The following is a 14278-nucleotide window of genomic DNA, read 5'->3' as shown; positions in this document are numbered from 1 at the left end:
CTAGCAGTCTCTATTGGTGCCATGTTGATTTGATGAGGATACATTGTGTAATTTCTCCTGCTTCTGGAATGCATTAAGCCCTGTCCATCTTTTTTCTCTTTTCTTTTTAGGAGGAAAATTCAAGAACATTTGCTAATTTCCACTGCCTTATTTACTTATGCCTTATCACGTTAAAAATTCCCTTTGCAATTAAAGAAGGGTTAGAGAAGGATTTGTTTTGAATTACACAACTTCCCTTTGAACAAAACAGAACATGAAAAAAGATTTAAGCCATTTTAAAAATCAAAACTTATGTCCAGTTACTAGGATACTGTGTAGTGATTTATAACTGCAATTAAGTGGTGTGAAGAGGTTGATTGGTGGAGGGTGAGGGGCATGGGGAAGAGTGTTGTACGGGGATAGGACTCACACACGGACAGGGAGAGAGACAGGATAAGTGAGTCTTTACCCCAGTGGCCTTCTATTCATTCTCAATGTTTCTAAAGCACAATAAGGATGCCACTTGAGTCACCAACGCGGGAAGTCAGAGGACAGAGATGGTAGTTGGTGAGAAACGTGGAAAACGAACGATATTCCTTTAGTTTCCTTTAACATTTTAAGCAAATGGCATAGTTACACAAACAAGAGCTTTAGGATGGTTTAGGATTATAGTTTCTATGTCTAGATTTTCTGTTTGGTTCTTTGACACATCGACCTGGTCCTTTTTACATAATAATGTTTTCCTTTTCCTTCCTGCCTCCTTCCCTTCTGTCCTTCCTTCCTCTCTCTTTCTGGCTTTAATATATTTTAAACATTCTTACTTTACAGTCTTTTCCAAGTTGTCACCCTATTATCTGAAGTTCTAACAATATTAATTCTGCTGTTCACTGTGTCTTCTGACTCTTTCATGATAGGTAAGTTACTTATAAGATTTGTAATTTTTTTATTTTGAACACACTATCAAGAGGCCTGAATTGTAAAGTGTTGCTAACAGAGGGACTTTTGTGTTTGATTCTACCAAGCAGTCTTGGGATTTCAACAGTCCCCAGATTTGCTTTTATGTTAATTCCTTGCTTTGGATTTTTCACACCATGTGAATATTATGCATTTAAATTTCAAATCCATAAGCCAGAAACACATTCATTTCTTTCAAAGGAGAATTTTTCTAAAAAATCAGAACCCAAGACAAAGATGAACTTCCTTATTTCTTTTTGGGGCTAATGGGAAGAGTTTTTTGAGTTCTTATCTCACAGAAAGGATACCCTTCCAATATCCAGGCTTAAAACAGGCAGCTTAATTGGTTTAAGGGGCCCAAGGCTACCTCAGTCCCCTTAGTTAAAACCTCTCGGGCTTGGAACCAATACTCAACCTAAAATCACTCCTAGGTCTCTAGGTCATCAGCTTATAAGGTTTCTGCTCTAACTTTAAGTTTCTTCAGTATTTCTGACAACTAGAGATTTCTGTAAAATATCACCAATCTGTAAATATCACCAGTGTATTAAAAATTTTTTATTATCCTGATTTCATATGTTAAACATTTCTGTTTTTGTAACTAGAGGGGATCTAAATCAGCTCAGTCCTCTGCACTTTCGGAATTGGAACTTGAGAGAAATATTTTAGGTCCAAAAGATATTTATGTGATTACTTTTGACCATTTCATTATCCAGTGTCAAAGCTCATTCATAACTCTTCCTGATTTACTGTATGAAACATTAAAATTATTTTCAACAGAAAAAAATTTTTCACTTACGCTCAAGTTTCAGGAAATCAAAACCTACGTGCAATCTGAACCATAGCTCAAAGGCTACATAATAAAAATTCTTATTTCCAAGAGGCTCCTCAGACAGGCCCCAGTGACAACATGGGTAGACGAACAGAACTCTTGGGGGCTCTGGGTCACTAGCTCTACTTCAATAAGAGTATTCCTTTTGTATATCACTTCCATTAGGGACTTTCAATGATACTGCACTGGAGAAAGGGTTCTCTTCTATAAAAAAGTCACACTATAATGATCAGTGTATGAATATATTTATATTGGAACACATGGTATATATACTCAGGACCATATAAGCCTGTCTTCTAGTTATGTTGGGGAAATAATTTCAGACTGAGCCCTGGGAAAATATATGCAGCTCACTCATTCAAGAAGGACCACAATAAGCAAGGTGTCACAGATCTTTAAGCATATGTTGAATTTATGTGAATTATAGTAAACCTTGAAATTAATAGAATTAGGGCACCTGGGTGACTCAGTTGGATAAGCGACTGCCTTCAGCCCAGGTCATGATCCTGGAATCCCAGGACTCAGTCCCACATCAGGGCTCCTTGCTCCTGCTTCTCCCTCTGACCCTCTACCATCTGGAGCTCTCTCTCTCAAATAAATAAGTAAATAAATCTTTCTTTAAAAAAGAAATGGATAGAGTTAATAGAATAACATGCATATTCAAAGTAGCCCCAGGTAATTTTGATGCAAATGGCCCTTACACAATTGCTGAGAATGACAGCTCCAGCAAGGTCTTCTGAGGATCTTGCTTGAGGCCATACCTGTTCAAAGGCCCCTTGTCTACTGTGATCTATCACTACCCTTTTTTTTTTTTTTTTTAAATTTTTTATTTTTTATAAACATATATTTTTTATATACATATATTTTTATCCCCAGGTCTGTGAATCACCGGGTTTACACACTTCACAGCACTCACCAAATCACATACCCTCCCCAATGTCCATAATCCCACCCCCTTCTCCCCAACCCCCTCCCCCCGGCAACCCTCAGTTTGTTTTGTGAGATTAAGAGTCACTTATGGTTTGTCTCCCTCCCAATCCCATCTTGTTTCATTTATTCTTCTACCCACTTAAGCCTTTTTACCTTCTAACATTTCTAAGTAGTGGGAAGAAAGGTTAGATTCCATTTTTCTCTTTTAATTTACCTTTCATGTTAAAGTAAAAAATTCCCTATTGATTCCAGAGGAGCTATTTTAAGGGAGAAAGCATGTGAGAGTGTCATAGGTTTGTCTATACAAGGTGTGCATTTTCACATATCTGCCCAAACCAAGCTCAGAGGTGAATTTTAATTCTGCATTTTAGTTAATACCCATAATTACAGAAAAATCTGTTTAGTACGCCATTATGTATGACAAGAAGACAAGCGTAAATGAATGCACTATATTGAAATGAATGGTCAAATCTTCAGCCTCAAATTTTTCCCTATAAATAGATGAAAAGGGAAGAATTATTGGTCAAGACCATTAGCTATTTGTTCGTTTTGTTGGAGGTGCCAACAGTTAATTATGGCCTTCCTGGTGTAACTAAAGGTGTAATTAATCATTCAAGCAATTGTTACTTCTAAAAATTACAGCTTCAGAGAAAGAGATCTGGCAAAACCAGTCTTAATTTTTGTATTGAGTTCTTTATATGAAACTGGGATTGTATCAATATTCAGATACCACTTTATTATTTTAAATAAGAGTCATATGTGATTAGTGTAGCATGGTGCAGTAATTTAGCCAGGTGGCTTCAAATCAAGTCACAAAAAAATTAAGATCTAGCAAAATAGAGGGACGAAAATAAAATGACAAAGTAATGGGGAACATATTCATAATATGACTTGAAGGAAAATGTTTATTTTCCTAGTCTGCAGGGATAGCGCCAATGAATCAATGTCTTATCTTAAACAGATAAGAAAGAGAAATGATAGAAAATATGAATCTCATTGATAATTATAGAAATATAAATTAAAATCAGTAGAGAATCACACTACTTTTCCACAAGATAGGAAGATGTGATAAATACCACAAAACTCAACAATGGCACAGGACTTAGAAAAAAGTTGCACAGATATTTTGCCGATGATGTAGTGAAATGATGAGTCACAGATTTCTTGCACTTTGGCAGTCTGTCAAATCATGAATCATGAAGTCATGGAAGTTACCAGACGCTCTACACCAACCTTACTTTCTGTAGAGAAGATATGTCAATAGGACCCTGAAAGGGAGAGTAACTCCCTGTATAACAATGTTTAGTACCACAACACTTACTAACGCTAAAACCTGGAATATATCCAACTATTGGGGAAAAGGTGGAAAAGTGGTATATTAATGTGATACTGTGTGCGCACGTGTATGTGCACATGCATGTGTGTGGCCACTCAAAGACACCAATATGAAGAATCCTCAGGAATACAGGAAGATGTAAATGAGGTAAAACATGAAAAGGATGTATATGTATACTGGGAGGCAAACTGCAAAGTTATTTCTGCATGGCAGGACTGTGGAGGTTTTAGAAGGGGAAACCACTGATTTACAGGGCAAAGGTCCTCCTCTTTAATTATGCTAAAGTGACCTGGGTAGGGGCATGTTGTCTGGAACCTAGATTCAGGAACCTGCAAGTTTGCAAAAACCCTCAGGCAACTCTACCACCGTTATCTGTGGAAATACTTTGATAAATATTAATTTGGTGGGCTGAATGTTGACAGTATTTTTAGCTCCTTTTTATGTCCACATTTTTACATATACATAATAAAATATTAAACAGTACATTTTCCAGCATTCAGTGAGCTCATCTTATTAATAAAGAATATGTCCACAGACACACTGGGAGACTGACAAATAACCATCAATGTATGTATAGTGCATAATGTCCCCCATAAAATGAAAATGCTTTGCGCAGAGAACAAAGCCAGTTGAGATGCAGGCTGCTAGGTGGCAGGCTGGGCTCAATCAACAGTGGAGCCCTCTGTCCCTACAACCCACTAATCAAACCCTGCACTGGCAAAATCGCTAAGAACCTCAGAGCACTCACTACTGTACTCAGCCCTTAGTAGCAGTAGACATGTGACCGCTCTGTCCTACTTGGCACATTTTCCTCACTTGACTTTCAAGACACCATACCATCAGGGCTGTCCTACCACACTAGTGGAACCTTCTCAGGCCTCTTGCTGTTCTCAACGACTCCTAATTCAGTCCATGGCCCTTTTCTCATTTCTATCTCTACTTAACTCCCTAGGTGTTCTCACTATTCTCACAGCCTTAAACACAACCTAAATGACACAGACTCTCCCACCTGAACCTCTCCCCTAAATGCTGGACTGCTGCTCACTTAACAACTCAGTATTAATAAGTTTCTTACATCACAACTCCATGCAAATGTGTCTAACAGCCTTCCGAAACTGAACCGACCTAAAGTAAGCTTCTGACATTCACCGCAAACCTCTGTTAATGACAACTCCATTCTTCAGTGGCTCAGGACAAAAACTCTGAAGATATCCTTGATTCTTCTTTTTCTCTCACACCCCAAGGAAAAGCCCTAAGAAAACCCTGTTGGCTCTCCCTTCAAAATGAGTCCAAAATCACAACCCTCATCTCCAGTTCCATTCCTGCCATGCTGATCTGAGCCTTCAGGAACTCTCGCTGGGTTACACCAACAGCTTCTCCTTCAGCTCCCTGCTGCCACTCGTGCCCTCCACTCCCATTCTACATGCAACACAGCGGGCAAGGCGATCCCTTTAAAACTCACGTCAGATCATGAAATTCCTTTGTCAAACCCTTTAAGAGCTTTTCATCTGAATCAGAGTAGAAGCTAAAGCTTATACCAGGGCCCACAACCCCACCCGCCGGCCCTCACCGGTTGGACCTCTGTTACCTCCCTGACTTCCTCTCTTCCTATTCTCCCTCTCATACCTTCCACTTCAACCACACTGACATCATGCTATTCCTCAAAATAGGCAGTGTCTTCCTACTTCGGAGTCTTCACAACGGCTCTTCCCTTTCTCTGAAATGACTTTCCCTTCATCACATATCTACATGGTATTTCCATCACCGGCTACAGGGTCTGTTTAGAGGTCTCCTGCAACCTGAGGGGACCACCGTTTTAAAAAGTGTACTGGGGGCACCTGGGTGGCTCAGCTGGTTAAGCGACTGCTTTCGGCTCGGGTCATGATTTAAGGGTCCTGGGATCGAGCCCTACATCGGGCTCTGTGCTCAGCAGGGAGTCTGGTTCTCCCCTCTCATGCTCTCTCACTCTCTCAGGTAAATAGATAAAATCTTTAAAAAATGTACTGACCCACACCTACCCCCAGTAGTGCCAACTTTCCTACCCTGTCCTATCCCCTTCTAGCCTAAAACAGTAGGTACTTACTTATTACATTCATTGTTTATTTTCAAAATCCCTCTGGCTAGAATGTAAGGTCAAAAGGTCAGAGAATTTGTTGTTGTTACCTCTTTTGTTCATGATGTATAACAGGTGTCTAAGCAATGCCTGGCATATATTATCACTGCATAAATATATTTGTTGAATGAATGAAATAATATATGTTAAAGCCACACAACATCAAGGCTCCAACAAACATAGTAATTTCATGAATTATATCATTGTCACTCAAAAAGAACTTTCCGTTAGCCTTTTTCTCCAGTTCACTTGTAGATACAGTCTAAAGAATTTAACATGTTAGCCATAGAGACTCAGGTAAAAATATGAAGAAGATGTATACTTCTGCCTCAAGATGGAGCCTAAGTGGGAAGACCCACTTGGATGCTTATGGCAGACAAAGCATTGTACCCTTTCTTTAAAAAAACAGTTATGGGATCATCCAGGCACCCAAGGAGCACCCAAGGATCCTTTCTTCGTAAAAATGCCTCTCCACGCATGCTAATGAAGGTTTGGGGCTTTTATCAATTCTGTATCTTAGTAGCCCCAGTTGTGCAACGAGGTAGAAGCTAGAAGCAGCTAGAAAAACACCTTTGCCTCCTCCTTTTCTCGCCATCCTTTCTACTTATCTTAGCTTCACAACACCTGCCAAATTTTGTTGCATTAAGTTGTCCACTGACCTTTCTTTTCTATTGGTCTGCCTAGCTCTTTGGGACCAGGAATCATCACTGTATCCCTGATACCCGTGTGATACCTGGCACTACATGCAGATTGCTCAACATACATTCATAGAACCGGTGACTGAGGCAGAGTTTCATAAGGGAAGAGATGTATTATAAACAGAGCCTAAAGTATTAAGTCATTCAGCACAGAGCTAATGAAAGGCTTAATAAATCACCACATAGATATAATTATGCAAATACAGAAGATTCCACATTTTTTTTCTTTTTTTGACTAGAAAAGAGGTGCCTTCTCTTCAAGCTATTTATTCACCATCAGAGGAGTCCTGGGGGTATATAGGCAAAAATCCAGCACTCCTGTAGAGGATGTTTAGAATGCTAATAAAAGCCCTGGATTAGGTTTGACTCCTGACTCAAAGCAGTTGTGTAAGTTTGGACATTTAGCCTTCCAAACCTCAGGTTCCTCACCTGTGAAATGGGCTGATACTTCTCTTTACCTTCAGAATACTATTGTCAGGATCAAATGAGATTAAGTTTATAAAATTTCTTTTGACATATAAAAAATTATTTTGCCCTCCATTGTCTATTGTTCCTCAGTTTTCAGTCACTCAGAAGAAACTCACATTTTTACCTAAGATTTGTATATAAATTACTATGAGCTTTTCAGAAAAAAAGAAGGCATTTGAATCTACAGTATATGGTTTATCCATTTGCCCCTATCTTCCTTGAGTTAATAACAGAAAATAACGACCAAGTCTTCTTTTAATATTTGCCTTACATGAACATTTTTCTCCTATATTGGCTAATGGAGTAAAAATTAATGTGGAGCTTCAATTTAGGAACAACTAAGCCCAATCACAACTAGTTTTGACATATTTCCAATTTCTGAATACATGCAGCAATTCCTTCACTGGGCATTGTTGATCAAGGAAAAGTAAACAAATCTGTTTCCTACTTTCTCTCCATATAAAATACAGGAAAGCTCATTTTCAGGTTTCCTACAGACAGTCTATCTTCTTTGATATGATTCTTTAATTTGTGACTTCTCACAAATTAGCTGCTTTTGTATCTCTCACCATTTTCCTGCCTCAGGAATAAGTAAGCCAAAGATGATCTAATGGGGGGGGTCCCTGGAGAATTGATTACTAATAGGGCAATTTTAACACAACTGATCACACTTACAGCCTGTACAAAAATGCCCAGGAATTAACAAGCAAGTGCCACGTTTCAGGAAAATTTCAACCTTACAAAGAAAAACAAACAACAATAACAAATGGTCCCAGCTAACAAGATACACAGAGGTGATGGCAGATACCACAGCAACAATAATTAAATTTTTTAATAAAAACAAAATAACTAAAAATCTGCCCCCCCAACTTATGTGGTGAAATTAAAAAACAACATAACTTGCAGCAAATGCCACTTGCTTACCTGACTTATGTCGCTCATCCAGGCAGCTTTCTCCTGGCGTGAAGGTGCTAATAAGACTACAGTGAAAGGGGCAGAATCAGGAGGCTCCACTACTATTTTAAAATCCAGGTGTCCAAATACTTGCCCAGAACCTTTGGCTTCAACACATGCAAAGCAAACAATTAGATGTGAATACAAAAATACGAGTGATAGCCACTTTCACAGAGTTCTAGTAAGAGGATCGATGTGTGTTCAAATCCAGAATCTCATTTCAGCAACATAGTACTTCTCGGGCAAGGAGAACCCCTTACTAAGCTCAGAAGTAGATAAGGAAGCTGAAGTCAGCCCATTCCTCAGGACTAGGATCCCTGGCTCCTACTCATTTCCTGTTTTCTTTCCTTTTTTAAAAAATTTCCATAATATATAGAATTCCAACTCTCTCCAGTTCAATTCCTTTCTTCTCTGTCTGCCAGTGAAAAATGAGACAAATTCAGTAAAATATGAACTCCCAAAGATGGTTTTACGAAGTTCACAGATTAAATAATTCAACAGAGCTCTTCATGTAGAAATGAATTCAGGGGGACGCCTGGGTGGCTCAGTGGGTTAAGCCTCTGCCTTCAGCTCAGATCATGATCCCAAGGTCCTGGGATCAAGCCCCGCCTCGGCCTCTCTGCTCAGCAGGGATCCTGCCTCCCCCTCTCTGTCTGCCTGCCTCTCTACCTACTTGTGATCTCTGCCTGTCAAATAAATAAATAAAAATCTTAAAAAAAAAAAAAAGAGAGAGAGAGAGAGAAATGACTTCAGGGAGCATATTCTCAATATCTTCCCTGTCTCCTCAACAGCCGTTCTTAGCTATAAGACGTTGCTATTCTACCATAATTCTAAGAGAAAGAATGTGACTTACAGTCATCATCACTCGCATCAGGCTCCTCAATCAACGTACATTCTATGAGAGAGAGAACCCCACCTGTCTGGAAACAAACCAATTTTTCATTAAGAGGCTGATAGTCCTGCATACGTTGGGAAGCTCAGATTTATAAACCTTTGATTCAAACTGCCACAGAAGAAACCACAACAGTTCTGCATCAGAAATAATTTTTCATAGATTCCAAAACTAAATTTGGTTGTGTAAAAGTAATGACACTCACTGAACCTCATGATTCTTCTCCCTCAACCCACTCTCACTGCCAGTGTTTTATAAATTGAGCAAGTCGGTCTGTGGGAGACCAGTTGGCACCTTGAGAGTGAGCGCAACTGAGCCCACCCACCAGGAAGCGCTGCACGTGGTGGAAAGCCATCATCATGGTGCCGGGTAAGAAGTCAGGCACTACCAACAGAAGGTACAGATCGGCAAAATTTCCCTATAAGGAGCCAGACAATAAATCTTTGAGGCTTTGCAAGCCATATGATCTCTACTGCAGCTACTCAAATCTGCCATTTTAAAAAGCATGGGAGCTGCCAGACAATATGTAAACACCAGAACATGGCTGTGTGACAATAAAACTTTATTAACAGGCAGTGGGCTATGGGTCATGGTTTGCTGATAAAGCAAGGTAAAATAGCAGTTAGCAAATATTAGATCAGTACACTGTAGTGACTTAACAGGATTTTTGTAGCTCAATAGTAATCGTTCTTTCCAGGTGATGACTTTAATTGCACTTCTTTATGAAAATACACACTTAAATTTCTATAATTTGGGTTAAAATTGACAACAAAGTATATGTCAAGCTTAGCAACTGAACAGTGTCTCACTATGCACCTGTGACAATGTGGGTTTTAGGATACTAGGCATGGGGAAGCCATAATTAAATTAACCTCTGCGCCTTCAAGGGCATGGACATTAAGTGGAATAGTCACGTAAACCCGTACCTTCAGCAGATGGAGCTTTCCTCCTGAGCTTCTCGTACAAATTAAAAAGTGTTTTGTAAATAAGAAGCACTGTCTTTCTCCTTCCTTTTTCAAAGACAATGAACCCAGGCGAACTTTACTAAGTTTCCCCCTCTCAACAGAAGGTACTTGAATAAGAGAACCTGGTGATCACAAAAGTGAAGAATACACAGCAATTAAAATTCTGTCAAGTGAGAGTTGTTCTTGATGCAACCCATTCTAGGGCCTGTTTCCCAAGATACCAAGGACTTATTCGACGCACCACTGGAAGTAAACCCCCACTACACTCAGAGCGGAAGAGACAAGGAACTGGGTTTTAAGGGTCCAAGTAATCCCTACGACTTTTGTAAAATACCTCAGACTTGATTTTCATCTATAAGATTTAAAATAAGTTTGAAAGAAAGCCAAACTGGAATTCAAGCAAGGCACTTCTGCCATCTGTCCCTTGGTGATCTGATCTCAGTGCACTTATTTACTTCAGAATAAGATACAGGGGTGCCTGCATGGCTCAGCGGGTTAAGCCTCTGCCTTCAGCTCAGGTCATGATCTCAGGGTTCTGGGATTGAGTCCCACATCGAGGCCCACATCAAGCCCCATATCGGGCTCTCTGCTCAGCAAGGAGCCTGCTTTCCCCTCTTTCTCTCTCTCTGTCTACCTCTCTGCCTACTTGTGATCTGTCAAATGAATAAATAGAATCTTAAAAAAAAAAAGAATAAGGTAATACTGTATAATTACACATAATAATAACAACATAATAAGAAGAAAATAGAATTTATTCTTCCTGAGGCCATGAAGATAGACAAGGAGCATTTTAGTAGAGTTTACCTTGTATTTAAAAAATAAAATTTACAAAGCATGTATATCATAAAGACACACAGATTATATAATTCAATGCCATTTAGTTAGTTTTTAGAGGGCAGCTATTTCAAGTAATATTTAAATTATATGTGATGGGGTACCTGGGTGGCTCAGTCGGCTGCGTGTCTCTTAATTTCACCTCGGGCCGTGACCTTGTGTTCTGGGATCAAAACCCACACAGGCTCTGAGCTAGGTATGGGTTCTCTCTCTCCCTCTCCCTCTCTCTCTCTGCTCCTCCCCCTCGTGCTCTCATGCATGCTCCCTCCCTCTCAAATAAAATTTTAATAAATAAATAAAGTGTGAGAAAAATTCCTTGTGGAATCTAAATGTTAAAGAAGTCATGAAGTCTATACCAGAGCATTTCTGTGAGCAAACCTGTCTTCCATTCAATGTGAGAAGCTGTACAGAGACTTTATAATTTCACCCTAATAATGACCTCCTGTCCCCACAAAATAAAATTCCAATCTAAGTTAGATATCAAACTAAAAAGTACTAGGAATGATTCTTGCAAATACCTTGACTTCTGAACTACCTTGAGTCAGCAATATTTCTACTAAATATCCTAAATGCAGCCTTACAAAGGCACATATCAGTCTCATAAGAACCATTAAATGCACATCCAACTCTTTACTATTAACAGGAGTCAGCACTAAAAAAAAACGAGATTGCAGGCAACCTCATTTCCACCTCATACATTTTCTGCACTTATTGTTTTTTAATGAGCACAGATTACTTCCATAAGTGGTGAAAACTCCACTAAAATGGTTCATATAGTGGGGCTGCCTGACAGAGGCAAAGTAGGCAGCTATTGGGGGGTGGGGCAAAGAATAGCACAGAAGGAGTGCTGGGGGAGGGTGTGGGACTGGGGAACACCGGGCAGGAGAAGGCTTGATTCCATTGAAGGGAATGGGCAAGGGGAAAGGGAGAGGAGGAGGTGAGGCGAGTGGGAGGAAGCTGTCAGAGAGCGCAGGCAGCAAGTTATTAAATTTCAAGAGTAAAGGGCGGGTGCAGAGCAGAAGGCAGAATGCCTAGAGAAGTAAATGAGTGAGTAACGGCAGAAGGATTGTACAGGAGCTGGAATGAAAGCCAGAGGAGCTCTTTCAGAGGACCTGGCTTGTCCCTCATTCAAAGAAGGGGAAACTGAGGCCCGAGGGGCTAAGCAGCTCTCTTAAGATCACACCAGAGTGAGTGGCACCACCAGGAGACAGCGGCGGATTCAGCAACATTAAAGCTGATCCTTGGAAAGGAACTGGAGGGGAGAAGACAGTACATTCTAGCTTTGCCATGAGTGGTGGTGAGATCATTTAGGGCAAAGTGAAAGCCTGGACCTTAAGACAAATAATCCTGGTGGATAAACAGGTGTAGGAATCGTTTTCAGAAAGGTTCTAAGCCAGGTTCATTAAGACTTAATACCGTGTGTTGCTAAGCACTTCTAGCATTTAATGATTTTGTTAAACAGAAATTACAGAATACACTGTTAGCTCATATACTAGTAATACTGTTATTTTCACCTTTCAGGTAAAAAAATAAATAAATGTTTCCTTGGTAACAATATGCTAATCTGCTTGATCTGTAACTGTTCATCTCGCTATGCACATTATGTATATCCAGAAGTCTATACATCAGTATAAAAAGTGAGCAATTTCAACACCATTATTTGGTTTATAAAATAATCATAAGGGAAAAAACACATTAGGTGGCTTTTTTTTTTTTCTCACATTTCATTTTAAGTTTGACCTGGTGTTTCAACACAACTATAAGACTTGGAGATTCCTCTCTAGTTAATACAAATTAAAGGAATACTTAGTATTAAATTAGTAATTCCTCAATAACAGCCCATTGCTGCAACACAGTCTCTTGCATCTCTATCCTTGGTCAACCTAATAATTGGGGCAATTTACAACAAAGCTTCTGTTAATTCAATCACTAATTCAAAAAGAGTGGCATTCAAGACTGGGTAATGACCTTATTCTTCATTCTACTCAGTACTGAGAAGCAACGAAGAGCCATTTCCAGGTTATTTGGTTAGGTATTTGAGAAGGTACAATTATTTCCAGACCCCATATTACAATTCCAAAGAACGCTGCTATACTGAAAGGACATAATTTCCAGTCTGGGAATGATTAAGATACCACAGAATTCTAGGTCTCATTCTCAAAGCATTTAGCTCTGAACTTGTTCACCTTGACTTAAGGATCCTGATTCACATTTCCACAAGATGTTGACTATGCATAATGTGTTTAGTGCAAAATGTCAATTTAGAGCACCTTCTAGTCTACTGAATATTCATATATATTTTATGTTATTGAAAAACAGAAACTCATTGCAAAATTTAGATCTTGATTTTTAAATTTACATCATACTCTCACAGGCACTAGTCTAGATAGATGCTCTTGGAGTCCCATTAGTTCGTGTAATCCTCACCACATCCCTAAAAGCTGGGTACTATTAACTCCAATGTAAGGAGAGCAAACTGAGGCAAAGGAAGGTTAAGTGAATTGCCCAGTATCCTACAGCAAGGAAGTAGAGGAGGCAGGATTTGACCTCCAGTGACATGGTTATGCTGCCTCCCTATTACTGCTTTGGACTCTCACACTTTAGTTCAACAAACTTTGAGTAGATTTTAGAAAATAAATGACATTATCTGACCACAATACTATATAGTCTTTTCCATCCTGCTCATCAACTGTTTAATAATTAGAAACAATTTACAACAGAGCTTCTGTTATTTCAATCAGTAAATTCCCACAGATTGACAGTTGAGATTAGCTGATGCCCCTATTTCTAGGAGACCTTTTGGATGACCTCGATGGCCTTTTTTTTCTAGTCCTCAGAACAAGAATTCATTTAAGATCGAAACTACACATATATTTGTGCACACACCCCCACACACATACACACACACACACACACACTGAAACGTACCTCATACCATCCCTAAAAGTATATAACACAAATACCAGTGGACAATTAGAGCTAAGTTGTTGTCCCTTTAAAAAAAAAAAATAGAATCCTTCAAAGTTTAAAAGGATAAGAAACCCACCTCACTGGGTTTCTTAAAGTCTGTTAAGGGTATTTAGGAGAAGTGATAACAGGAACAACCAAAGCAAAACAATGTACACTTCCCAAGTTATGTATAATTGGATTCCTTTCTACTTTCACATTCAGGTTTGGTTTTTTAAAACCAACTTTATTGAATAATTCCTAAACACACTAACCAGGCAAATACAGGAAAATACTATAAAGACAAATCATTATATCAACATCAATACAATAATAACATTAGATATCTTAATAGCTGACAGAAGTGCTTTAAACATGGG

General features: G+C 39.1%; 1 protein-coding gene across 2 annotated transcripts in view; it reads right to left on the bottom strand.

The window, feature by feature from the left end:
- The window catches only part of RASGRF2 (Ras protein specific guanine nucleotide releasing factor 2), a 260071-nt gene that overhangs the window by 118230 nt on the left and 127563 nt on the right, over positions 1-14278 (bottom strand). For both annotated transcript variants that reach the window (XM_059175372.1, XM_059175374.1), the window contains exons 10-12: positions 10080-10240; positions 9115-9181; positions 8232-8368 (exon numbers count right to left, since the gene is read on the bottom strand). In XM_059175372.1, coding sequence (XP_059031355.1) covers positions 8232-8368; positions 9115-9181; positions 10080-10240 — 365 coding nt within the window. The remainder of the gene's footprint in view (positions 1-8231; positions 8369-9114; positions 9182-10079; positions 10241-14278) is intronic.

Source organism: Mustela lutreola, chromosome 5 (assembly GCF_030435805.1).
Source record: "Mustela lutreola isolate mMusLut2 chromosome 5, mMusLut2.pri, whole genome shotgun sequence".
In the NCBI taxonomy this organism is placed as follows: domain Eukaryota; kingdom Metazoa; phylum Chordata; class Mammalia; order Carnivora; family Mustelidae; genus Mustela; species Mustela lutreola.
Note: the sequence above shows the minus strand (reverse complement) of the source record. Positions and strands in the feature narration are given on the sequence as shown.